General features: G+C 38.8%; 1 protein-coding gene across 1 annotated transcript; it reads right to left on the bottom strand.

Moving 5' to 3' along the window:
- Positions 1-1,880: 1,880 nt before the first annotated feature.
- FBXL3 (F-box and leucine rich repeat protein 3) lies at positions 1,881-23,789 on the bottom strand. Its single transcript, XM_023186101.3, has 5 exons — positions 23,415-23,789; positions 18,061-18,409; positions 15,225-15,347; positions 12,046-12,217; positions 1,881-4,418 (listed from the first exon to the last, which is right to left on the bottom strand). The coding sequence occupies exons 2-5, from the start codon at positions 18,406-18,408 to the stop codon at positions 3,775-3,777; spliced, it is 1,287 nt and encodes a 428-aa protein (XP_023041869.1). The 5' UTR covers position 18,409; positions 23,415-23,789; the 3' UTR covers positions 1,881-3,774.
- Positions 23,790-25,050: the final 1,261 nt, after the last annotated feature.

Genomic DNA, 25,050 nt, shown 5'->3' with positions numbered 1-25,050 from the left:
TCAGGTAACTACGGCACAGACAGCATTAACATTTACAAAAGTATTTCTTAAGAATTAAACCTGTCAACTCTACTTACAAGATGTAGAGCTTTCAGATAAAGATGATTCAAGAACATGCTTTCAAAATAGTAGTTGAGAAATCAAAACATAGCCACGCAGAAATCTGCCAATTAAGTTTTGCTGCCCTTTGAGCAATATGATGTAATGTGATTTACTTTAATTATAACAAGTACAACTTAAATGCAGTTTCTATTTTGCTGTTGTTGTAGGCTGGGCGCGGTGGCTCATGCCTGTAATCCTAACACTTTGGGCGGCCAAGGTGGACAGATCACTTGAGGTCAGGAATTTGAGACCAGCCTGGCCAACATGGTGAAACCTCGTCTCTACTAAAAGTACAAATATTAGCTGGTCATGATGGCGCATACCTGTGGTCCCATCTACTTGGGAGGCTAAGGCAAGAGAATCACTTGAATCCAGGAGGTGGAGGTTGCAACAGCTAAGGCAAGAGAATCACTTGAATCCAGGAGGTGGAGGTTGCAACGAGCCGGGATCGTACCACTGTACTTCAGCCTGGCAAAAGAGTGAGACTGTCTCAAAAAAATGTTGTAGATGTTTAAAATTTATGTATTTTTTTGTCTGACTGGGGCTTTACAGTGAGTATATCCTCTCACTAATCTGGCTCAAAATTAGGTAAGTATACCCACAAAGTGTCATCTAATATATTGTTGCAGGTAGAGGAAAACAGACAGTGAAAAAATCTACTAAACTTTATTTGGAACCCTCGATATTGGTGGCTCCTTAAAAATTCGAGAAAAAAATCAAGTCTTAGGAAGTCTTACCAGTTTTATGGTCTGCTGTGGTGGCACTTACTGAATTACCTGGGATTATAGTTCCTGTAAGATTTGTTTTAAATAAATAGTTGGCAGGCTATACAAAGAGTGATGTTCCAAAACCACACACATGCTTTTTCCCTGTTCACAAACAGGCTGGCCAGTGTTTCTAGCATCTTCGTCATTATTTACCCTTTATTATCCAAGTAGTTTCCTGCTCTTCAAACCTTCCTTTCAAAATTTTGTCTCCTACTTTAAACAAGTTAGGATTATTTATCCTTTTATTGGACTGATTATTCTAAGGATAAGCTCTTATTTCACTTTTGGAGTAAAAGGCTTTGTGCCCTTTTTAAAGTTGGGTGTCGGCAAGCAGCTGGAATTTTCCTGCCTGGTAAAATTAAAACCAGCCCCACAAACTGGGGTTGGAGTCTGTGAAAAGATTATCATCTATGTGTGGGGTAGAGATTAACTATGGTGTGTTAAAGGACCTAGTGGAGGCTTGAACCTTCTTCACACAAACTCCTTCCTTTCAGCCTAAACTTTCCCAAAAATACAAAAAAGTTCTTTAAATGCACTAAATTGACTTAATCTTCAATCATACCTATTTTTTCTGATATGGTTAAAACAGCCCAAATTACCAAATTGAAAGCCAGTAAGACAATGAAAATAATTTCAGTAGCTGAAAACTATTCTAATTTATATAAAGACATTTATCTCTAAAAAGACTGGTTGGGTTCTAGGACCCTTAAAGACTGATTCTTCGTCTAAATAATGTGTTTTGTAAGTTCTCATTCTGAATGCAGAAAGAACCCATTCCTTGTTTTCTGTATAAACATTTAAAATTTTGTATTTCATGGTAGGTTTTAAATTTCCTATTTCTTTAGGCATCAGAGTTTATTTCAAGAATAGGTTCCACGAGCCTAACCCCGTATCTTCAAAAAAGCAAGTCTATCATAAACATTGTTTAATATTAAATATTACGTCCATCAAATATGGATTCGAAACATTTTTAAGTCAAATATGTGTAGTTTTTAAAAAGTAAAATACAACAGCATTAGTAACTTTTTATTCTCAAAGTGATAAAAGCACTTAACATATACTTTACAGTATAAACAAATTAAGTACTATGCATTTTGCTTATAAAGTGAATTAAAGTATTTTAAGCATTATATAATTCAATTTGTACAAAAAGTAAATTTCCAAATACAAGCTTTGGTTTAGAACTGATTATGTACTGTCAAATCCATTTTTCCAAAGTTGTTCAAGGAAAAAAAACTTGACTAGCACAGGTAATTCTTGTACAATCAGAGCTTTTTACTATTTAGGAGGAGGGGAAATATTATTATAATTGCTTTTAATTTTCGAGTCTAGATAAGCCTTTTTTCTTCTCACTTATATGTTGCTGCAGGAGAGCATATCACTTTTGGAAAGCATAAATTATGAAGAAAATCACCTTTTGCTTTATTCTTAAGAAGGTCATCCATTTTAAAAGATCTAAGACTGTCAGCTTCCTTAACTACTGAGATACTTTCTAAAAGTCACACTACTGAAAAGAGCCACTTCGAGAATTAATGTATTCCATTGGGGGGTAAATCACTTCTGATTTCCCTCAGGAGGGGTAGTAATATCTACTAGCACTAGTGCCCAAAATCAGAGTTTATATCATCTAAAAAAACGTAACAATTTATAGGCTCTACAATGCATGGATTACCTTTATTCATATGAAAGTAATATAAAATGTTACCTAACTTAAATAATATAAAATATCAGTTTAACCAAATTAACAATCACAAAACTGCAGACATTCTTCTATTAAAGTTTTCCAGTTCACTGAGCAATATTTACTGAAAAATATGATTATGAACTTAAATATATCCTCTTTAAAATTTGCTTTTTATGCTAGACTGTACAATGGTGCTCCCTTTATGAGTTTTAAAAATTCTACTTATATAACTATGTAATTCCAAAATGGAAAAATGAGTGAGCCATCACTAAAATTTACTGGAAACTTATATTCTTTCATGGAAACAACTGATAAACATTTTAAAGTTCTATATTTATTTAAATTTGGCTTTTTAAAATAGATAAGCTTTTCATTTCAATTATTGTTTAATACTTCAAAGCTAGTTTAAACAAAGATAAAACCAAGAAAAACTAGTAAAGCATTCCTTACTTTACATACAGTGCCTCAAGTGCCACATACATAGTAACATATCACAAAAGAATGTATATGGTTTAGCAGATTACAGAGCAAACCTAAAAGTTTATACAAAGCTAAACATTGCCTCCCTTCTGTACCATTTATTGTCTTTTAATTTGATCTTGGCTCTGTATTATCCTTCTATAATACCACTGTGTGACATTTATCAGTTTTCTAAGTGTTCCGATTACTTATATATACTTTTCTTTAAACAGCTTTGTAACATTTGAGAACATTCATCCAATCTTTTTCATTAGATACAATATATTCATTTTTCTCACAAAACGCTCACTTTCCTGAGCTATATGAAACACCTTATAACAGGTGTATGTATAACTGAAGACCCTAAATGTCAAGTTTACATTTTTTTTAAATGCATAGAGAATATAACATTTCAGAAAACCTGTTAGTACTTCTTGGATATTATAACATACAAGTTTTGTTTCCTTTAGACTGTAAACTGTTTAATATGTATAACTGGTTATTACTTTTACATCTGAACCACATTAAAAAAAATTCGGAGATATGATTGCGATTACCCTAAGGAAACAAATGGAGTTTTCTGACCAAAATTCATTCATGGGTCTTCCAATAAACAATCTTTACATATACTGACTCAAGATACCAAATTTCTGTGCCACAAAATAGTAGAATTATATCAGAACTACAGCAAATAAAACTTTTATTATAATACATTTGCTTGAAGTTAAGGTGCTATTCATCATGCCCTACATCATGCGGTTTTTACCAAGTGGGCATCATGTCGGGAAACCACACCCTACCAAGATGCTTGGACACTTCCCAGTGAATCTGCTCCAAACTATACTTTTGGTCAGGAATTAGTACTTCTTCCATAATGGATAATTGAGATAGGCGGCCACCACACATCTTCACAAACTCAACAAAGGCACTACATGAAACTTCACATTCCCCTAGTCCAATAGCTGACAAATTTTTGCAACGTTCTGCAATGCGAATTAACTCTTCGTCAAGTGGCCGTAATCCATTTGCACACACTACTAGTTCAACTAGTCTAGGGCATGTCATTCCCACACGGCCAAGCACATCTTTGCTTACTGATCTCCCAAAATACAGATGGGTGGCAGGTATTTCATAGCGAAAGAATGGGTCAAATTCTTCTTCATATAAAAAAAAATACATCACTAAGTTCACTTTGGGTGAATGTCTGATGAAAGCATCCCAGCTGCTCTTCTGAATAGTATGGAAGTGTGTCTGTCCAGGATTCTCACTGACTACATCAATGCGCAAATGTTCTAATCGAACATGTTTTTCAGAAGACAAAGCAAGTAACAGCTCATCACTCAGTAGGTGGTAGTTCAGGGCTAGTTCTCTTAAGCCATGACACTGATCAGCCACACAAAGGATACCTTGAAAGAAAAAAAAAAACAAATTATTTGCAAGTTTTTTGTAAAAGTTTATCTGTTCAAAAATTCAATCAAGTACATGTCCCACAGATGTTTGTCACAGTTCCCTTACCACAAAACTATATAACTTAAAATTTGTATAGCTGAATTGGAAGGGAAGTCACAAACATTTAAAATCTATTACTAATTTTGTCTACAAGAAAATGAAACCAATCCTAAATCCCATCTATGAAAAAGAAATAAAACTCAATTAATTAACTCTGTCATTAAAAAAATACACCATCACTAAGGTTAGGGCATTCCAGTAATGCACAGACAGCGCCATATTTTAAAAAAATTATTACTAACACTAAACTTACAGGTTAAGTAATTACATGATCACCGCAACAGAGGCCAAAGGACATTTTTTGAAGTTCAAAACCTAATCCTAATAAAAACAGAGTAAGATAGAACCATATAAAACTATGAATTAGGTAATGAAATAGAATATTTACAAACTGAAGATTTCTATCAAATGATCAACAGTCTAATTGCTAATAGTGTACAGGCAGCTTATCAAATTTATAAGAAAAAATACCAATATATCACTAAATAAGCATGTCAAAATAACTACTCAATTCACATTAATGGAAATATACATTATGACTTTTGAAGCTCTAACACACCCAGAAAGCAGCTCCCTTAGATGATTCCCTATACTTAGGGTGCTATGCTTTATAACTTACCAAAACTATCATCCTAGCAATAGATGACATTTCAAAGGTCAATATTTGATCTCTCTATAAGAGTTCTGGTTTTTTTTGTTTTTTTTTTTTTGCGTCAGTCTTACCCTGTAGCCCAGGCTGGAGTGCAGTGGTATGATCTCAGCTCACTGCAGCCTCTGCCTCCCGGGTTCAAGTGATTCTCCTGCCTCAGCCTCCTGAGTAGCTGGGACCACAAGCGTGTGCCACCATGCCTGGCTAATTTTTGTATTTTTGGTGGAGACAGGGTTTCACCATGTTGGCCAGGATAGTACTGAACTCCTGATCTCAAGTGATCCACCTGCCCTGGCCTCCCAAAGTGCTGGGATTACAGACGTGAGCCACTGTGCCCGGCCTAGTATAAGAATTCTACCCCAAAGAGGCACCTTATATTACCTGGTAAGTAACCCACTCAATCCATTTCTTCCTTATGTTTAGAAACAGGGATAGGAACAAAACATACATCATATTTTCATCTACTATTGTTTATAAGTATGATATGCCAGGTACTAGAGGTTATGCCACAAATAATTTTAAAAACACGGAAAAGTATTATTTCTATTTTGAAGTGGAGACAGCTAGCTAAAAATAGCAAAGCTGCAATACAAACACAGGCTAAGTGACTCTTATGTCCATGCACTTAACTACTGCTTAAGAAGTGACAAGACAGAGGCCACCAATAAGCCATAGCTTAATAACAGTGGGAAAAGACAGGCATTAGAATTATCAGAAAAGACAAACTGAATTGCCAGAATGAGTCACCAGAAAACAGAGTAATGTCTCAGTATTCAGCAACCACAAAGTTTCTGTTTTCCGCAGGTAGGTATATACTTTATTTTTATTTTGAGATGGAGTCTCGCTCTGCCACACAGGATGGAGTACAGGGGTGCGATCTTGGCTCACTGCAACCTCTGCCTCCCAGGTTTAAGCGATTCTCCGCCTCAGCCTCCCAAGTAGCTGGGATTACAGGCACATGCCACCATGCCTGGCTATTTTATATACTTTGAAATATACCCTGATTACTCAAGGTAACCTTAAGCACATCTCTGTTCTGATACCATCTCACGCCAGTTAGAATGGCGATCATTAAAAAGTCAGCAAACAACATGCTGGAGAGGATGTGGAGAAATAGGAATGCTATGATACTGCTGGGAGTGTAACTTAGTTCAGCCATTGTGGAAGACAGTGTGGTAATTCCTCAAGGATCTAGAACTAGAAATACCATTTGACCCAGCAATCCCATTATGGGGTACATACCCAAAGGATTATAAATCATTCCACTATAAAGACACATGCACACGTATGTTTACTGTGGCACTGTTCACAATAGCAAAGACTTGGAACCAACCCAAATGCCCATCAATGACAGACTAAATAAAGAAAATGTGGCACATAGGCACCATGGAATACTATGCAGCCATAAAAAAGGATGAGTTCATCATGTCCTTTGCAGGGACATGGATGAAGCTGGAAACCATCAGTCTCAGCCAACTAACACAAGAACAGAAAACCAAACACCACATGTTCTCACTCATAAGCGGGAGCTGAACAATGAGAACACATGGACACAGGGAGGGGAACATCACACACTGGGGCCTGTTGGGAGTTGGGGGGCTAGGGGAGGGATAGTATGAGGAGAAATACCTAATGTAGATGACAGGTTGATGGGTGCAGCAAACCACCATGGCACATGTATATCTATGTAACAAACCTGCACGTTCTGCACATGTACTCCAGAACTTAAAGTGTAATAATAATTTAAAAACCACACACACACACAGACACACACACACACACGGGAAATGGTAACCCACAATGCAAATAAAAGAAACTCTGGAGTATCATTTAATAACTACAAAGCAGTTGTGGCAGGCGTAATGCTCAAAACGGCCTCCAAGATCCCACACCCTAATGCCTAGCATCCGTGAATTCCGTAAGATATGCCCATGATTATGATATATGGTTCAGCTGACCATATAAAAGAGATTATCTGGATGGTCCTAGTCTAATCACATGAGCCCCTTTTAAAGCAGTTTTCTCTGCTTGCAGAAGAGGAAGTCAGAGAGATTCAAAATGCAAAGGACTCAACGTGTTATTGTTGGCTCTAAGCTAGAGGGGGCCAAAAAAGAAAAATCACAACCAGTCTCTTAAGAGCAGAAAGACCCCCTAACAGCCTCTTGCTGACAGCCAATAAGGAAATTGGATGTCAGTCCAACAATCACAAGGAACTACATTCAGCCAATAACTTGAATGAGTGTGGAAGTGGGTTCTTCTGCAGAGCCTCCAGGTAAGGGCCCAGCCTTCCTGACATTTTCCTCTCAGCCTTTTAAGACTCTTAGCAGAGAAGCCACTTGAGCCCTACCTACAGCCCTAATGTACAGAACAGTGGAACAAATAAATGTGTGTTGGTTTAAGCTGCTTTGTGTAGAGCTGTCAGTTATGCACCAGTAAGAAAACTAATACATAGTTCCAAGTATTTAAAAACATAACAGTGGCAAAAGTAAAAGTAGGGCACTATTACAACTCAATAAATTAAGACAACCCAAATTAGAAAATAGGCAAAGGGGCCAGGGGCAGTGGCTTACGCCTATAATCCCAGCACTTTGGGAGGCTGAGGCAGACCAATCGCCTGACGTCAGGAGTTCGAGACCAGCCTGGCCAACATGGTGAAACCCCGTCTCTACTAAAAATAAAAAACTAGCCGGATTTGGTGGCGGGCGCCTGTAATCCCAGCTACTCAGGAGGCTGAGGCAGGAGAATCACCTGAACCCGGGAGGTGGAGGCTGTGGTGAGCGGAGACCACGCCACCGCATTCTCCAGCCTAGGCAACAAGAAGGCGACTTTGTCTCAAAAAAAAGAAAAATAGGCAAAGAATCTGAATAGACATTTCTCCACAGAAGATATACAAATGGCCAACAAGCACATGAAAAGATATTCAAGGCCAGGCACAGTGGCTTTCGCCTATAATCCCAGCACTTTGGGAAGCTGAGGTGGGAGGGACACTTGAGCCCATGAGTTCGAGAGTAGCCTAGGCAACAAGGCAAAACCCCATCTCTACAAAAAATACAAAATATTAGCTGGGCATGATGGCGTGTGCCTATGGTCCTAGCTACTTGGGAAGCTGAGGTGAGAAGATCGCTTGAGCCCAGGAGGTCCAGACTGCAGTGAGCCAGGATCACACCACTCCACTCCAGCCTGGGCAACAGTGAGGCCGTCTCAAAAAAAAAAAAAGAAAAAGATATTCAACATCATTAGTCAACAAGAAAATGTAAATCAAAACCACAATGAGTTTACACCCCGTAGGATGGCTATAATCAAAAAGACAAGTAAGTGTTAGAAGACACTGCTAGTGCACATGTGAAGTGGTACACAGCAGCTTTGGAAAACAGCCTGGCATTTCCTTGAATAGGGAGTTACTATATGATCACTAGGTATATACCTAAAGAGAAATTAAACCATATGTCCACACAAGCAGCATTATTCATAAGTGAAAAGGTAGATTTCCATTTATATAAAATGTCCAGAACAGACAAATCTATAGACACAGAAAATAGATTAGTGGTTGCGTAGGGATGGTTGGGATAGAGGTTTTGGGGGCAACAGCTAAGAGGTATATGGTTTCTTTTTAGAATAATAAAAACGTTCTAAAATTGTGGGGATGCATGCACTACTCTATCAATATACTACAAGTCAATAAATTGTACATTTTAAATGAGAATTGTGAATTATGTATCAATAAAGCTGTTAACAAAGCTGGTGATTAGTGGTGGTAAACTCATAGAACTCATTTGGAAAAAAAAAAAAAAACAACATGGCAAAAAGCACAAAAACACAAAGACCCTTTGTCCTAGGACTTCCACTTCTTAAGAATGTACCCTAAGTAAGAAATTAATACAAGCAAACTGCTATAATCCAATTTTTTTTAAATCACAGCAAAAAAGATAAAAACAAGTGTCCAACCTTAGAACTATAATGCAATGTTGGCTTATCAACAAGGAAACTAAGTAACTAAATGTTCATTAGTTCAACCTGATAATTAATATTAAGAAAGCAACAGGCATACTAACCTAGAGGTCCAGTTACAGACAATTATAACAACTATACGAACAGGAAAAAAATTGATTAAATGTTCAGTGAGGAAAGTAGAATACAGTCCCTAATTTCAACTCAGAAAAACTGTCCAAATATGCAAAATACAGATAGAAAATATGTAAATATGAAATTTCAACTGAAATGCGGTTATACTCTTCAAATACAAAGTATTGCAAGTATTCTTTTTTTTTTTTTGAGACGGAGTCTCGCTTTGTTGCCAGGTAGGAGTACAGTGATACAACCTCGGCTCACCGCAACCTCCGCCTCCCGAGTTCAAATGATTCTCCTGCCTCAGCCTTCCAAGTAGCTGGGACTATGGGCGCACGTCACCACGCCCAGCTAATTTTTGTATTTTTAGTAGAGATGGGGTTTCACCATGTTGGCCAGGATGGTCTGGATCTCTTGATCTCGTGATCCGCCTGCCTCAGCCTCCCAAAGTGCTGGGATTAAGACGTGAGCCAACGCGCTCGGTTGTATTAAAAAGATTCTTTCTCTTCCCTTCCTTTCCTGAAGTACTAGTCCAAAAGTCACTATGAAACCAACTTTGCAAAATTATGACCATGAAAGAAATCAGACCTAACCGACCCTATCTTGCTTCTAACCCTTAAGCTGCCCTTGTTCATTCCTGGGCGTAGGCTGAGCCAACTTTGGGAAGGAATTCAGTTCATGGTTCGACTCTGAAACAAAACTGGTAACAGCCCTTTCATGAAAAGACTCCTCCTCCTTGTGTGGGGTCCAGTATGCCTTTGCAGGACTTTCAAACTAGCTGCAAGATTAGAAACTACAATGTGGGGGTCATGAAGCCTCTGGCTCCAAGAATGTGAACCTCCCCAAATTGCTCATGGCAATAACATCATTATTGTAAAACCTAAGAACAGTGCTTGACATATTTTGTAAACCCTGTACTAGATGAATCAGCTGACACCATCCAGACTGGTATCAATCTGGCCCAACCAGTTCTGCCATGGCACCTAGGAACAGAAGACATTAAGAAAACCGAACTTTGACCCCTTATGATTCCATCTCCAAACTGACCAATCAGCACTTCCCAAGCCCCTACCTGCCAAATTATCTTTAACAATTCTGATCCCCAAATGCTCAGGGAGACTGATTTGAGTAACAACAAAACTCCAGTCTCCTGCACAGCCGGCTCTGTGTGAATTACTCTTTCTCCATTGCAATTCCCATCCTGATAAATCGGTTCTGTCTGGACAACCGGCAAGGTGAACTCACTGGGCAGTTACAATTAAGTGGGATGAGGTAAGCTTATACTATACTATCAGTGTATATTTAATTGTGTATATTTAATAAAAATGAATGAACACAGGATATACCAGAATAAAGAGAACTATGAACTCTCAGTTTTATAGAGAAATCAGAGACATAAAGACTCATACAATGTGGTAAATGTTAGCAAAAACGTTTAGAGTGTTCTGGAAATACACAGGTGGGAAATCTCAACCAGAAGTTCCCTTCTTCTCCTATGTTGACAGGCGGGTCAACACAGATCACATCTAAGCTGAACTCTGAAGCCTGGGCTGGCTGCAGTTAGCAAGGTGAAGTTAAAACATTTGAGCAAGTATTCCACAGGGTAAAGTGTACTGAGCAACCACAAACAAAGGTACAAACAAAAATGTGTAGTTCCACAGGACCCAAGTAAAAGTTCCACGCGAGTGACCAGCAAGAGACAGGTGGAGGTCAAGACACAAAGGACCTTGTACACTATGAAGCCAGGAAGTACAGACTTTATTCTGAGAGCAGAGCTATACAGTAAATAAAAAAATGTAATAAAGGTCATATAAGAACTGCCAAAGCCTATTCTTAACTTCTGGTTTATAATAGCTTCAGTGGTAATCTGTAAGTGGCAGAGACAGCTAAGAAAATACAACCACAGACCTAGCCATTCTCATCACCAAGAGCCTCCTGTGGGAGAAAAGAGAATGAGCAAGGAGACTTGGGAGAATGAGCAAGCAATCTCCATCTAAAATGGAATCATTTCTTGGGAGAAGGCTGACCTTTACCAATGGCAAGAAGGTTGGAAGTGTTTTGTAAAGATCAAAGATTTGACACCATCCCTTAAAGAACAGGTTTCCCAAATAACACAGCTAAAGGATCAGCAAACATGTCAATAGTGGGAGGAGTCAGGAATGAAGCAGCAGATAGCCGTATATATAATATAGTAGTAGGGTTTACACACTCTTTTCAATACAAACCCCCTGGAATTTAAATAATCTCAAACTGAATAATTCAGTAATGCTCAGAAAATCCTATATAAGAGAAACTGGAAAGAGCTTTTATAATGCTCTTCTCCCATTTGATGGGTTCTTGGCTCCAAAATTCAACTTAGGAAAAACACCATCTTGCAAAATGTAAGGCTACCACTTAGTACAACTCTTCTCCCTCTACATAGTGAGAAGAAAACCAATTATGTGACTGCTATGACTCAAAACCTACCCTATTAGCTCAACTATAATGAGAAAAAATTCTACTGTACTTAATAGGACACCTCAGGCTGACCTCATACTGTCCTTTCCTCTTTTTCTCCTGTTCATTTTCTGGCATGTGCTATTCACAAATTTACCAAATAAGATTAGAAAATAAGCTGAAAGTCAGTGTCTAGGCTAGTAACATATGCTATTCTATTACTTATGCTATCCTATTACTACATTAAAAATATTTTAAAAAGATGAAGCAGTCGTATTAATCCACCTTTAAGGTTAATGATCATAGTTTTTTCTAATTTGATGAACATATCAATGCATTTTACTAAAATGTGTCTAGCAAAAAACACAACATACCTGCTGGAGATACATGAGGACAGCTGCTCATTTTCAACAGCTTGAGAGTATCACTGTTGTTGGCCACTAGTACTTTGAGAGATGGATCATCTACTGGAGTATCATCTATCTTAAGCGAAGACAGGGATTTGGAGTTTACGAACACAACTGTCAGTGCAGAGATAAAGTGAGACTGAAAAGCAAAAAAAAAAAATTATTTCAATTTTTAGGAATGAGAATTGAGGGGTTTCCTAGTACTACAGTTTATCTGAGTCATAATGACACTAATATTTTGTAAATGTTTTAGGGGCAGCACCCCTTCACTCTGTTGTTGGGAGTATGGCAAAAGAGGTGACTATCTTTTATCTTTGAGAAGAGCCTATTTATGTGTAGGGGAAAAAAAAACATTTCAAGCCTCAGAATAAGTGTCTCTAAATTGGAGAAACCACTGGTAAGTAAAAAGAGGAATTCTGGAACCAGGGATGAGAATGTCTCTCATACTTCACTTTGCCGTATCTGGAAACCCTAGTGTTTTATAAAACTAAACTGCATTTCTTTTCTGTTTGATAGTTATGCCCACTAAACAGTAACTATTAACACCATCATTAAAAATTAATATAATAATTTATTTAAAATCTGAGACTCATTTGAGATATGAAAACTCATAGAAAATTTGATTCTAAAACAATCAAAATCATACTTAAAATTCCAAGTTTAAAATTCCTTCAAATGTTATCTACAATATTTTCAAGTCTTCTATTTTAATGTATTTTGATCCACAAAAGCACTAATGAAATCATTCATCATGTATCATGTATATGTATATATGTACATACATATGTGTGTATAAACACATACACACACACACGTATGTATCTGTTGGACAGAATTTGACCTAAAGGAATCAATGTAGGCAAACAGGAATTAAAGCATTCTCAAAGTATGCAGCTCTCAATCGGAGCTAAGATACGAGTTGAAACCACTAGGCAAAGAATCTAGGAGAGTAAAGAAAGGCTAATACATGGTCCAACATATTCCTCTCTACAAAACCAACTTCATGCTCCAGTTAGCTTTATAAATTCTCTACAGGAGTGAAAAAGGATGAGGGCAGGCTAAGAGCCAAGAAAGTATAATGAAACATTACCTTTTTTTTTTTTTCTGAGACAGAGTATTGTTCTTGTCATGCAGGCTGGAGTGCAGTGGCACCTCCTTAGCTCATTACAACCTTGAAATCCTGAACTTAAGCAATCCTGTTTCATCCTCCCTAGTAGCTAGGACTACAGGTGTGAGCCACCATGCACAGCTAACTTTTTTTTTTGGTAGAGATGGATCTTGCTATGCTGCCCAGGCTGATCTCCAACTCTTGGCCACAAGGGAACCTCCTGCCTTGGCTTCCCAAAGTGCTCGGATTATAGCTGTGAGCCACCACACCCAACCAAAACACTATCTTCTTGGTCATAATTCCCTAATTTACTTTTTCCCTACTGTGATTAAACAACTGGCTAACTACTTAGATTTTGATTAAGTAACTATTTAACTACTTAAATGTTAACATCTTTCTCCTAATATTTTCATATCAAACTCAATTATATCTTGTACAAACATATTTCATGTTGCAGTCTAATGATTGCATCACTGACGTCTTTTCCCATTTCCCCAATTTAGCTCTGATCAAAAACATTTCTTCTATGTTCTCTTCAGTTCTCTCAAGATTTCCAAAATATTGCAACGCCCTATTTCAATCTTCTACCAAAGCCATAAAAGGAAAACAAAAAAAGAAAAACAGTATTAAGTATTCTAGACTCACTTAATAAGGAAAGAAGCATTCTTTCCATTAGCTCCATTCATGGTTCCCAAATTAGTACTAGATATAAGCATAATGGTAAGAAAAAAAAAGAAAAATTATGTTCAACATATCTTTTAATATGGTATTTTTATATATACCATATGAGTCAGTATGTACATTTGTATTTTAGCTATGGTAGGTACACTAAAAATCAATTCAGATTGTTTCATTTCCCATTTGAAGCTTGAAGGTGGCGCTATACCATGTAACTACTATTTCTTAGAGTGAGTTCCCTTAACCATCTTAATCAGAATCACCTGGACTGCTCACAGGAAGAGGAGACTTAGAATCATCCCGAATTTGAAAAAGGGATACAAATCCAAACTTTAGGAGGCTACTCAGAAGATTTTTACACATTAAGTCAGAGTACCATTCTGATCTAACTTCTGTACTTAGGATCTTAAAATATTAAGACAATTAGATTCTCCTGCCCATTTCCCTTATTTTATACATGAAGAAAAACATTTTATCTCAAAATATACATATGTAATGAAAATGTTTCAAAATCAATTAAGACTTTGACATCAACTGGTGATTTATTTGGTACAGACATTCTACTAAAAACAACCACTTGGGTTATATATTCAATTCAGTTATATTCCATCCTCAATCATCCCAGTATATTACCAGGTACTTAAAAGGATGTCTGTATTTTAGTTTTCAGTGTCTTCTGGGGAAAAAACTATCAATTATTGTTGGATACTAACCTACTAACCATTAGCTAACATACTCAGACACCTTTACCACCTTTCTAAAAATGTACCCTTCTTATTTTTGTATTTTAAGAGAATAGTTGTGAGAGAGACATGATCTCTGATTATGTGCAGGATCACGTTAGAATACATATATGAATATATGTTAACTTTTCACCCAAATAAAGGATGTCTTTAAGTCTGTAAATTAATCTAAACTGTGCTGATACTAACCTTGGTCAAGACTAAATCTTTACAGAACATTTGCCAAAAGATTTTACAAGCTAGACCTGCTCTCAATACTGGCACACTCTACTTTTGATTCTAACATCACCAATCTGCTCTGGAAGCCCCAAAAGGAGTATCTATGTGTCCCTTTTTTTCTAATATGGTTGACTCTGTTTTACTTACTGAATTTCTTTTAATACTTCCTATAGATGCCTCTGTAAATTTCTTTAACCATACCAATTTAGAAGTACGGTGATTTAAAATAAAAAAGCTTAAAAAATACTATTTCTTTTCATTCCAAATAGTAACTGATTTTCCATTATGTATATATATTACTTTCCTTATACCCACACTGTCAATACAAAAAAAAAAAAAAAGGTTAGACTTTCACCGGATTTCTCAGTAATAGAAAATAAAACAAGAAGACCAGATACCTTTGGTAAATCCATAAAGCTTGGTCGAGCAGTTGAAATAAGTCCAAGTGTTTTTAAAGAGCAATTCACAAGTTGCGACAGTATATCACAAGCTGCTTCAGCTGATTCCTTGCTGCTATCCACCTTAGAAAAGAAACACCATTACTCATGTATATTTTATTGTCTTTTTACTTTTTTCCCCAAATACCCAGACTTCAAGATTACTCATGTATATATTTATATTTCTCTGTACACATATTCGTTTCATAGAAGTATCATTACTAGTTTATTGCATTATAACTTAAAGAACATTCTTTCAATCATCCACCCTCCACCCTCACCTCCAACTTTAGCTTTTTCTGAGTCTCTCTGAAAAAGTAGAAGGGCAATTGTCAAGACAAGACCTAGCTTTCATTATAAAAGACATATTTAATGTTGGCTTTTACACTGATTTATTCCAAAGTGACTGTATAAACTAATGGAGTAAATCAATTTATAGTCTTTAAAAAATAATTATGTATTTGGTAGTGGATCACATAATAGATGTAAATACAGGCTCTATGGTATGCACTAGAAACTGAGTATTTACTCAAAATGTACATGTGTATCACAACCTGGGATTCATTATTAATGTTATCAATGGAAAGATGAATGTGAAGTAAAATGAGTGTACTGGACCAGCCAGGCATGAAAATCTAAACTAAGTAAGAGATAGCTATTCTCACACATACTTCTGCAAAGACATTTCCTAAGGGAAGGATAACAGGGCCAAAAAATCCCTCAAGGATGTAAAAAGGAGTTCATCCATCAAAAAGTTAGTTGTTGCCTGGGAAACACCTTAAAACAATAGTTAAAAGGATATTATTAATTTCCAGATTCATATACAGTACTTTATCCCAAAAATGTTGAGTGGATGGTAAAACTAATGTGCTAATTATATTAGTTTCAGACACAGAATCAACATCACCCGGGAACTTGAATGGGAACAAATGTTGATACCCAACCCAGACCATCTGAATCAGAAACTGTTGGGGGCGGGGCGGGGGGGGGGGGTGCGGTCAAGCCCTCCAGGTGATTTTGATGCACATAGAGAACCTCTCTTCTAGACTAAATATTCTAACTATAAGCCTCCTTGGTCTACAATCGGTGAAGACTATCAGGAGAGCCCAGAAGAATCCTGTGATGTGACTCTTTTTGGTAAATCAGAAATTATTTCCTCAGGGGGAAAAAAAAAAAACTAATAAAAATGTTAAACTTTTGCACAAATGATTTTATGAGGGTTATACTAGATTCACAGGGCTGTAAAAGAATAAAAATGACCCAGCAAATCTACTAGGTGGAACTGGACTTTAAGACCTATCAGAGGAATGTATTATACACATCTTTGTATATGATTTACCATTAGAACACTCTTAGACAACTCAAAGATAACTAAAACCAAACAGAAACCTCTTCAGCCTTCTTCCCTGGGGGTATAGGGATGAGTTCTGAATTTTTGTTTGATCCCCTTACCCTTACCCACAGTTAGGATCGCAAGATAATACACTAGACATCCAATTAAATTTCAGGTAAACAACAGATTTTTTTTTAGTATTAAAGATGTCCCAAACATTAAAAGGGATGTAACTATACTAAAAATCACTGATTATCTGAAATTCAAATTTAAATACTCATCTTACATTTTTATTTGTAAAACCTGGCAATCAGTGGCCTAAGTGCCTTTGTGCGTTTTTCTGGGAAAAAAGATGAAAACATATCCAACCATTCCCATCACCAATTCTCTCCTCCTCCTTGGACACACATGGGAGAATAAGCAGGTAATCTCCATCTAAGAGGAAATCACCTTCTTCAAGGGAAGACAAGATTTTAGTTATGGCCAGAAGCTCTGGGTTAAGAACTATTGTTTTGCCTAGGTTTAGCCTGGACTGTTCAGCAATTGCTACATCCAGGTAAATCAAGTATTCATGCTTTGTTTTTTTCAATAAGTTATTTACCACCACAAAATCTGGTTCAGTAAACATGCCCATATTTCATTTTATTCATCACCCCAACAAAACATGACAAGCCTCACACAAACCACTGTGATTTTTTATTTTAAATAGAGACAAGGTCTGGCTCTGTCACCAAGGCTGGAGTACAGCCGCACAATCATAGTTCACCGCAACCTCAAACTCCTGGGCTCGTGCAATCTTCCCACCTCAGCCTCCTGGGAAGGTGGGACTATGGGACTACAAGTGCGCACATCCAGCTATGATTTCTTAAATTATTCTGGATATCTCAAAAAGTCACCCACTTCATTTATCCCATCACTGCATGAGTTCCAATACCTTCCTTCCAGCAACAAAAAGAAATAAACAGTCCCCTTTGGCATTCTTCCATGTACCTTTTTCTATTTCTCTCTAAAATATATTCATCTAAATCTTCTACATAAAGTTTCTAAGCTTCCTTTTCATTTGAAGATCCCATTTCAAAAAGCATCAGTAAGTAACACTAAGTTCCTGTTAGACAGAAATAGCAACTAAGTTCTACTCAATTATAATCGCCCAATTTTTATATTTCTTTTTCCTCAAAATCATTCACAATAATTCAATGTAATTCACAGCTTTATCAATGACTTATGCTTATTTAGTAGCTGCTTTTGCTGTTTTAAGAAATGATTAATAATTAACAGAGTAATTTAGCTCCATCAAATATAATAATTATTTTGTGACAGCTTCTAAGGTATACAATAATTCTAAATTTTTAAGCATTTTCCCTGAAAAAGCAAATATTTTAAAGGCATGAGAAGATGTACTGGTTTAGGAAACAAAAGCCACTAAAAATACTTATTTTTTAAAAGAAGGATTTAAAATATTACCTTGAAGCTGACATATTGTAGATGGTTTGAATGTCTTTTAATAATCTGTTTGATCAGCTCTGGATGGGTAGCTTTCAAGTAAGACGTAGCTGGCTGATTCAGTTCAAATTCAAAACATCTCCACAAGTCAGGCATGTGAAATACCTGGTTCCAGTTGCGGCAAACTTGTGAAGCATGAGCCCGGTCAAGAAGAGGCAAATACTTAAATACTTGGAGAATAATGTCCTGAAGGAGATTACCCCAATCACAAGTCTGAGAATGCTCATTTGTAGTCCTCAGTTTCTTGGATTTCTCTGTAGTTCCTTCTTCTGATGAATTACGGTCACTATCTCTTCCTCCTCGTTTCATCCTATTCCGAAAAATCCATCAGTTTTTTTCCTACTCAACTTTTGAATAGAAATAAACTCAAAATTCATTCTTCTGTCACTGAGATGTGTGTTTGTATACACAAACACAAATATGCGGAAAATTCAAGAATACCAAAACAAACTATTTTCAAAAATGCCAATGAAAGCCAACAATGGTTTATAAATTTTATACTTTTTTGGCATATGTTTTTAAACATTTACATTTATCAGTATAATATACAGTATAATATACTACATGGGAGAAAGATTATTATGGTTTTGAAACTACGCTAAGAATTTATATTTCAAAAGTTGTGGTCAACTTAACTAAATGAATATAAAAGGGAACCTATAGTGATACTTTGTAAAGGTTTCTTAAAAGTCATCTAAGGATATTTGTTCCTGAATTTGAGGCCGACCAGGGTCCAAGAACCTCCAGAGAGGATGTTAATTAAGTAGCCAACAGATGTTCCACATTTAATAGTCTATACAGGGGTCCTGTGGTTCTGGTCCCAGGACCAGAACTGGGCCCCATAGCAGGAAGTGAGCAAGCTTTACAGCCTGAACTCCTTCTGTCAGACAGACAGCAGCTATATTAGATTCTCATAGGAGTGCGAACCTTACTGTGAACCATCCATGTGAGGGATCTAGGTTGTGTGCTCCTTATGAGACTCTTAATGCCTGATGATCTGAGGTGGAACAGTTTCTTCCTGAAACCACCCCCTGCCACAGACAGGCACTGGGCTATGTGTTACCTGCCAGACATTTCTAACTCTGTCTAAAATAAGTAAAACCACCCCAGCTATGAATTGTTTGGTTTGGAATGTAGCTGCTTCTTCAAACACACCACTTACTATTGCACTGTTTTCCCCGAGCTGTGTTTCTGAATTATACCTATTTGTTTATTCTATGTATTCTTAGCACTTTCATTCCATTAGTTTCTTTGAAAGATAGTTTTTTTCATGGCAAAACAGTTTTATGGTTAAAGAGAATGGGCTCTGGAACCAAGCAGCCCCAAGCTCCTTGGGTTTGAATTCTGGCTCTACCTCTCACTGGCTATGTGGCTTTGAGCAAATTACTTGATATTTTTGTGCTTCAATTTGCAAAATGAGTTTAATAAAACATAGGGTTTCTGTGAGAAATGCAATATTACGGTTTTTCAAAGGGGAGATATGACTGTTGTATAGGAAAGCAGTCCAGCATTAACGACATTAAAGTATACAACACGCTAAAAACCGGGTTACCACCCAGAAGGCAGAGAATGATTCATTCATTCATTCACTGTGTTCACTCATTCATTCAAGATGGGGTCTCGCTCTGTCACCCAGGCTGGAGTGCAGTGGCACAATCATGGCTCACTGCAGCCTTGACCTCCCGAGATCAAGCAATCCTTCCACTTCAGCCTCCAGAGTATCCGCATGCACCACCACACCCGACTCTATTTTTGCTTTAAAATCCAGAGAGGGAGAGGAAGAGAAGGGGAGGGGGAGAGGGGGAGAGAGAGAGATTGTGTGTGTGTGTGTGTGTGTGTGTGTGTGTGTGTGTGTGAGAGAGAGAGAGAGAGAGAGAAAGAGAGAGCGCGAGAGAGAGAGCAAGCAAGCTTGTATACGAGAAAACACACCCTGGAAGCAGACTCACTGAATTATTATAGTAACTAACAGTAGATGGCAGATCACAGGTAATTTTTTTTCTTGCAAACATCTTTTCCCTTTTTATGTTTTACACATTTCTTTTACTATCAATGCATTACTGTGTAATTGGATTTTTTAAAAGGTCTTGTTTTGATTTGTTTGTTGGAAACGTATAGTAGGCTCTAAACTAAATGGCTGCAGACCACTCACTGGTAGTTATTTAGTTTAGAGCCTGTAATACTTTTGTTTCTAGAGAACAGTTCTGGCAGGGTGGTGGTTTTGACCTAAACTTGGGGTCACAACCTTTCAGCTTGTTGCTCCAACTCTCTTCTGGCCTATCAGCATAAAATAATTTCTCATTCCTGTGTGAGATGAAGGATATGCATATGCATTACCGTGAAAGAGACGTTTCTGCGGACTTTCTCCATCCAGTACCTCCCAAAACTTGTGAAAGAGGATTGAGGGCTGGAGAGTAAAAACAGAATGGCAGAGGCCTCTGACCTTAATGCCATGAAAGTCAGTCTAAGACGTCTTAGCATATGTGCAATCAACTGCCCATTCTTCACTGCTCCTATTCCCAACTATGTAAATAAAATATATTACATATACCTTACTGATCAGGGAGAGAACAAGAACACAGAATGACAGAGGTGACAGCAAGAAGGTAGTTTGATGGAAGATTGGAAATTATGTGTAACTCTGAGAATAGATTTTTTTTTATAAGTTTAGAGAAAAGTGTATAATCTACACTGCAATCTTTAATATTGTCTCTTCTAATAATAATCCCTCACTAGAGGTTGAGATAACACTGTCATTAAGACCCATTTTTCTACTTTAACTTACCCTGAAGGCTTATTTTAATTTTAGTATATAAAATTTGGGTCAAAGAACAAAGTGTTTGCTATCCAGGGCTTATAATTTCTCTTCTGACCACCTAAAACTACTCACAATTTTGAGATACAGAGAATCAAAAAAGAATGACAGTCTTCGTGATTTCTACACCTTATTATAGAATACTGATTGCCTGTTTCTGGAGAACAATCTTCTAAAACCAGAACTAGACAACTTAAAGACGGAATGATTCATTTTACTTGAGAGTATATGGAGATATATATATATATAAAAAGGTAGCCTTATTCACATAATAATCTTTGCTAATAAATACCTTGCTGGTCCTAAAAATAGAAACTTTCTTTTGTCTATTATAGTACTGTTTTAAATAAAATGTACTTAAATACCTTTCCAAGTTCAGGTTAAAGAAGTTGACACAATTTTTTTTAACAGTATGCAACACTAAGGGACAGTATCTCTTGATCTAGTTATAAAAACACTGTATGATCACCAAAACATATTTTAAGCACTTACCAGTTTACAAATAGCTGAATTAAGTCTGTAAGTTGTCATATGTAATATGTCTATGTCACAATTACAGTGCAATAAGCAATGGAAAAAAATCTAAGGCCAAATTCCAATAAAAACAGCCTCTGGACTATCCTCATTTTTGTATGAAAATAACAGGAGTGAGTGGACACTTAATAAAAATTTTACATGTCAATTTTTCCAAGTTGGTTTCCTTTATGTATGAAAAAATTTACACTACTTTAATAGTATCTTATTAAATCTATTTACACATGAAACTCTGCTATACAGAAAATTAAACATCTCAGAGCATCTTCCAGCCTGCAAATAATTTACATCAATGGACCCTATAATTCCTATTTTTGTCAAAGTGAAACCACCTCTTATCTTTGAACAGAAGTGTGGAGGACCAAGCTGTACTATAAAACGTCAATGAGACTTTCTAGATTCTAGAAATCTAGAGCACCAAAACTAGGCCTCTTCAGGACTCTGGCAGTTTAATTTCCTGCAAAGTTTCTAGGCCCCAAATAATGCAACTTAGGCCGCCAGAGCTTTTGGTGAGGGACTGATATGATTACAAATTGCTAAATAGCAAACTATTGAGGAAAGACCACAGGCTAGCTGAGCAGCACAAGGAGTTAGTGAGCTAACTCTATGTTCCATAAACTTTGAGGTGGGCACCGTGGGCCACGCCTGTAATCCCAGCACTTTGGGAGGAGAAGGCAGGCGGATCGCTTGAGCTCTGCAGTTCGAGACCAGCATGGGCAACACGATGAAACCCGTCTCTACAAAAAATACAAAAATTAGCAGGGCATGCTGGCCCACGCCTGTAGTCTGTTACTAGGGAGCTTGGGGTGGGAGAATCGCTAGAGCCGAGATCCCGCCATTGCACTCCAGCCTGGGTGACAAAGTGAGTCCCTGTCTAAAAAAAAAAAAAAAACTTTGAAAGAAGCAGTCAACTACATCATTAGATGAAGACCGGAAGTGAACAGCTAGCTGTGTCCATCGTTGTATTAGGCACTTTTACACTGGCCATGCAGTAATTTTAAATGCCCATTTGTAGTTAACTCTAAAAAGCCTGTTTTGGCATCACAGTTCCTTTCTGTTCTGCTTTTACTAACATCAAACTAATATGCATTCTTCGGCTGAAATACAAGAATAAAACACTATAAAGAGGTTAACTCACAACTAAATGGTTAGAGAGCACACAGTGGCGAAAATGTGTCCACAGGTCATAGAGATAAACTGATAGTTGAAGGTACTTTTATAAATATTTCAGAGATAACAAAGTAACTTTTTTTTCAAGTTAGAAAAGGAGGATTCTAATTAAAACATCTGGGTCACTCAACTGGACATCATTAGCAACGACGAAATAAAAATGATCTCTCCCACCTCTCAGCTTGGAGATACAGACCATTTACTGGGCTGCTTCCTGATCCCTGTCTGCCACTCCACCTAAAGGACTGCCCACGCCAAAGGCAGGCGCGCAGCCGCTCAAGTTGACCAAGTTTTTCGCCTGGCTAAGCGGCGGGGGCGTCCCCTCCTCCCTGCGCCACCTCCCGATTGGCTTCCCCTGACATTTCTCATGCGCCCCACCTGGGCACTTTGACATTTCAGTGCCTCATTGCTCAAGCTCCCAGCACCGGCGTAGCCGACGCCAGGAGAGCCCCACACAGTGCAAGTTCCACGATGCCCGTCACCAGCCCGCGCCAAGGGTCATAAAGCCAGGCAGGAGCCGCGGCTAGCCTCGGAGCCGCGGCGTCGCGGGCAGGCTGCAGGCGGCCGCCGCGCACGCACCACGCCTTGTTGACATGTTTGGAAGCAAGCACGGAGGGGAAACGCCCCCAAGCAAGCTCCAAGGTCTGGGTGCCGCGCCCCGCGCCACGCCCGGCACTCCTGAGGAGCAGCCAGCGCGCGCCCCGGCCCCCGCGCCCCTTCGGCCCGCCCACAGACGGTCCGCGGTCCCTCCCCAGCCCCGCCGTCGCAGCGGGGCTCGGCCCTGTCCCTCTGCCGTTACCTGCTGCCGGGGGCGGCTTCCCCTACACACCACCCCGTGCTCCGGGGACGGCGGCGGCCGCAGGTCCCGCGGCTCTCACATGAGGCGCCCCTGGCCCCCCGCTTCGCGCTCCCGCGGCCGCGGCCCCCCGCGCTTCGCCCGCATCCGAGGCGCTGGTCCCGCGGAGGGCGCCAACGCGGCTCCACCTTTGCGGCTCTGGCTGCCCAGAGAGAAGCCTTCCTTCCCAGTCCCACGCTGTCTGCGCCTTGTTCAGGGACCCCTGGCGCCGCGACAGACTACCTCAGCGAGCGGCCGCCACCGCGAATGCTTCCTGCGCCTCTGCTACAGACAGCGAGTCTAAAATGGCGCCCAGGGCTCGCGGCCGCGCGCTTCACCGGCGCTTCCCGGCCCGAGGGGGCGGGGCGGGGGCGGGGAGGAGGCGGGGCGGGGCGGAGCCCGGCGGGAGTGAGGCCGCGCCCAAGCGGGAGCGCGCGCTACGGCCTCCCCTGCCTCCCCGCTGTAGGACGGTTCTCTGCTTCCCTGTCATAGATGTGACTCCCGCTTGAAGGGGATTTATTTTGTTGTTTTGAGACGGAATGTGGGAGCTAGCTATATGTGGGAGAGACTGTCTGTGGCTGAAACTGGAAGGTTTAGGGAGGTGGAGCAGAAAAAAGAAAGGAAGGAGTCTCCCCGGAGCCTGCTAGGGACCGCGGTCCGTGGGCGGCCGCCCCGATGCCTGAAACCGAGGGGTTAAATACAGTCTCTGAAGACCCGCGCATCGATGTGCATAAGTGGTGCTTAAAAGATGCCAAGGAATTGTACCAGAATAGTGACAGTATTAACGCTGGGATTGCAGATGATTTTTATTTTTCAAATATTTATATTTCCCAATATTTGTAAAGTGACTTTTATCACTAGAGTTATTACATTTTAAAAAAGACGTTTGCTTTATGAAATAGACTCCCGAAATTTGTAAATAGCTTTTGAAACACAGTGGGGAAAGTAAAGGATTACAAAGCTGCTGAAAAGAAAACCTCTGGTGAATCCTTTTGTAAATCAAGGCATCTTTGTGTGTAACTGCTACCTAGTTGACTTATTTTAAAGTTTGGATTTTTTGATACTGGGTTTTCTTAAAGTTAGAAATATTCTTAGGTACAATATCATAAGTTGAATCATGTGCCATTCCTCTCTATACCTCCAAAAAAAAGAAAGTAATTTTCCATTCAAAGATGTCTTAGAACACTCAGACCCATGTGTAAGAGACTGAAAAGCAGTGGTACCCAGGGAGCTCTCCGTTCTTCCCATTTTCCCAAGAAATTGAGCTGGGAAGCCATATATAAAGTTACACCGAAGTTCACTGTGAGGCCAGGAGTGGTACAGACTTATACCTGTAATCCCAATATTTTGGGAGGCCAAGACAGAAGGATTGCTTGTGGTCAAGAATTGGAGACCAGCCTGGGCAGTATGTCCAGACTCTATCTCTACAAAAAAAAAAAAAAAAAGAGTAATAATTTTAAAAATTAGACAGGCTTGGTGTAATCAATCCCGGCTACTACTCAGGAGGCTGAATCGGGAGGATGGCTGGAGCCCAGGAGTAGGAGGTTACAGTAACCTATGATGTCACCACTGCACTCCAGTCTGGATGAGAGTGAGACTC

Source organism: Piliocolobus tephrosceles, chromosome X (genome assembly GCF_002776525.5).
Source record: "Piliocolobus tephrosceles isolate RC106 chromosome X, ASM277652v3, whole genome shotgun sequence".
Lineage (NCBI taxonomy): Eukaryota > Metazoa > Chordata > Mammalia > Primates > Cercopithecidae > Piliocolobus > Piliocolobus tephrosceles.
Note: the sequence above shows the minus strand (reverse complement) of the source record. Positions and strands in the feature narration are given on the sequence as shown.

Coding starts and splice junctions, on each gene's coding strand:
- FBXL3 (XM_023186101.3), bottom strand. CDS start 18,408: ATGAAACGAGGAGGAAGAGATAGTGACCGTAATTCATCAGAAGAAGGA. Junction 15,348..18,060: donor TACAATATGTCAGCTTCAAG/GTAATATTTTAA, acceptor TTCTTTTCTAAG/GTGGATAGCAGCAAGGAATC. Junction 12,218..15,224: donor GCTTTATGGATTTACCAAAG/GTATCTGGTCTT, acceptor TTTGCTTTTCAG/TCTCACTTTATCTCTGCACT.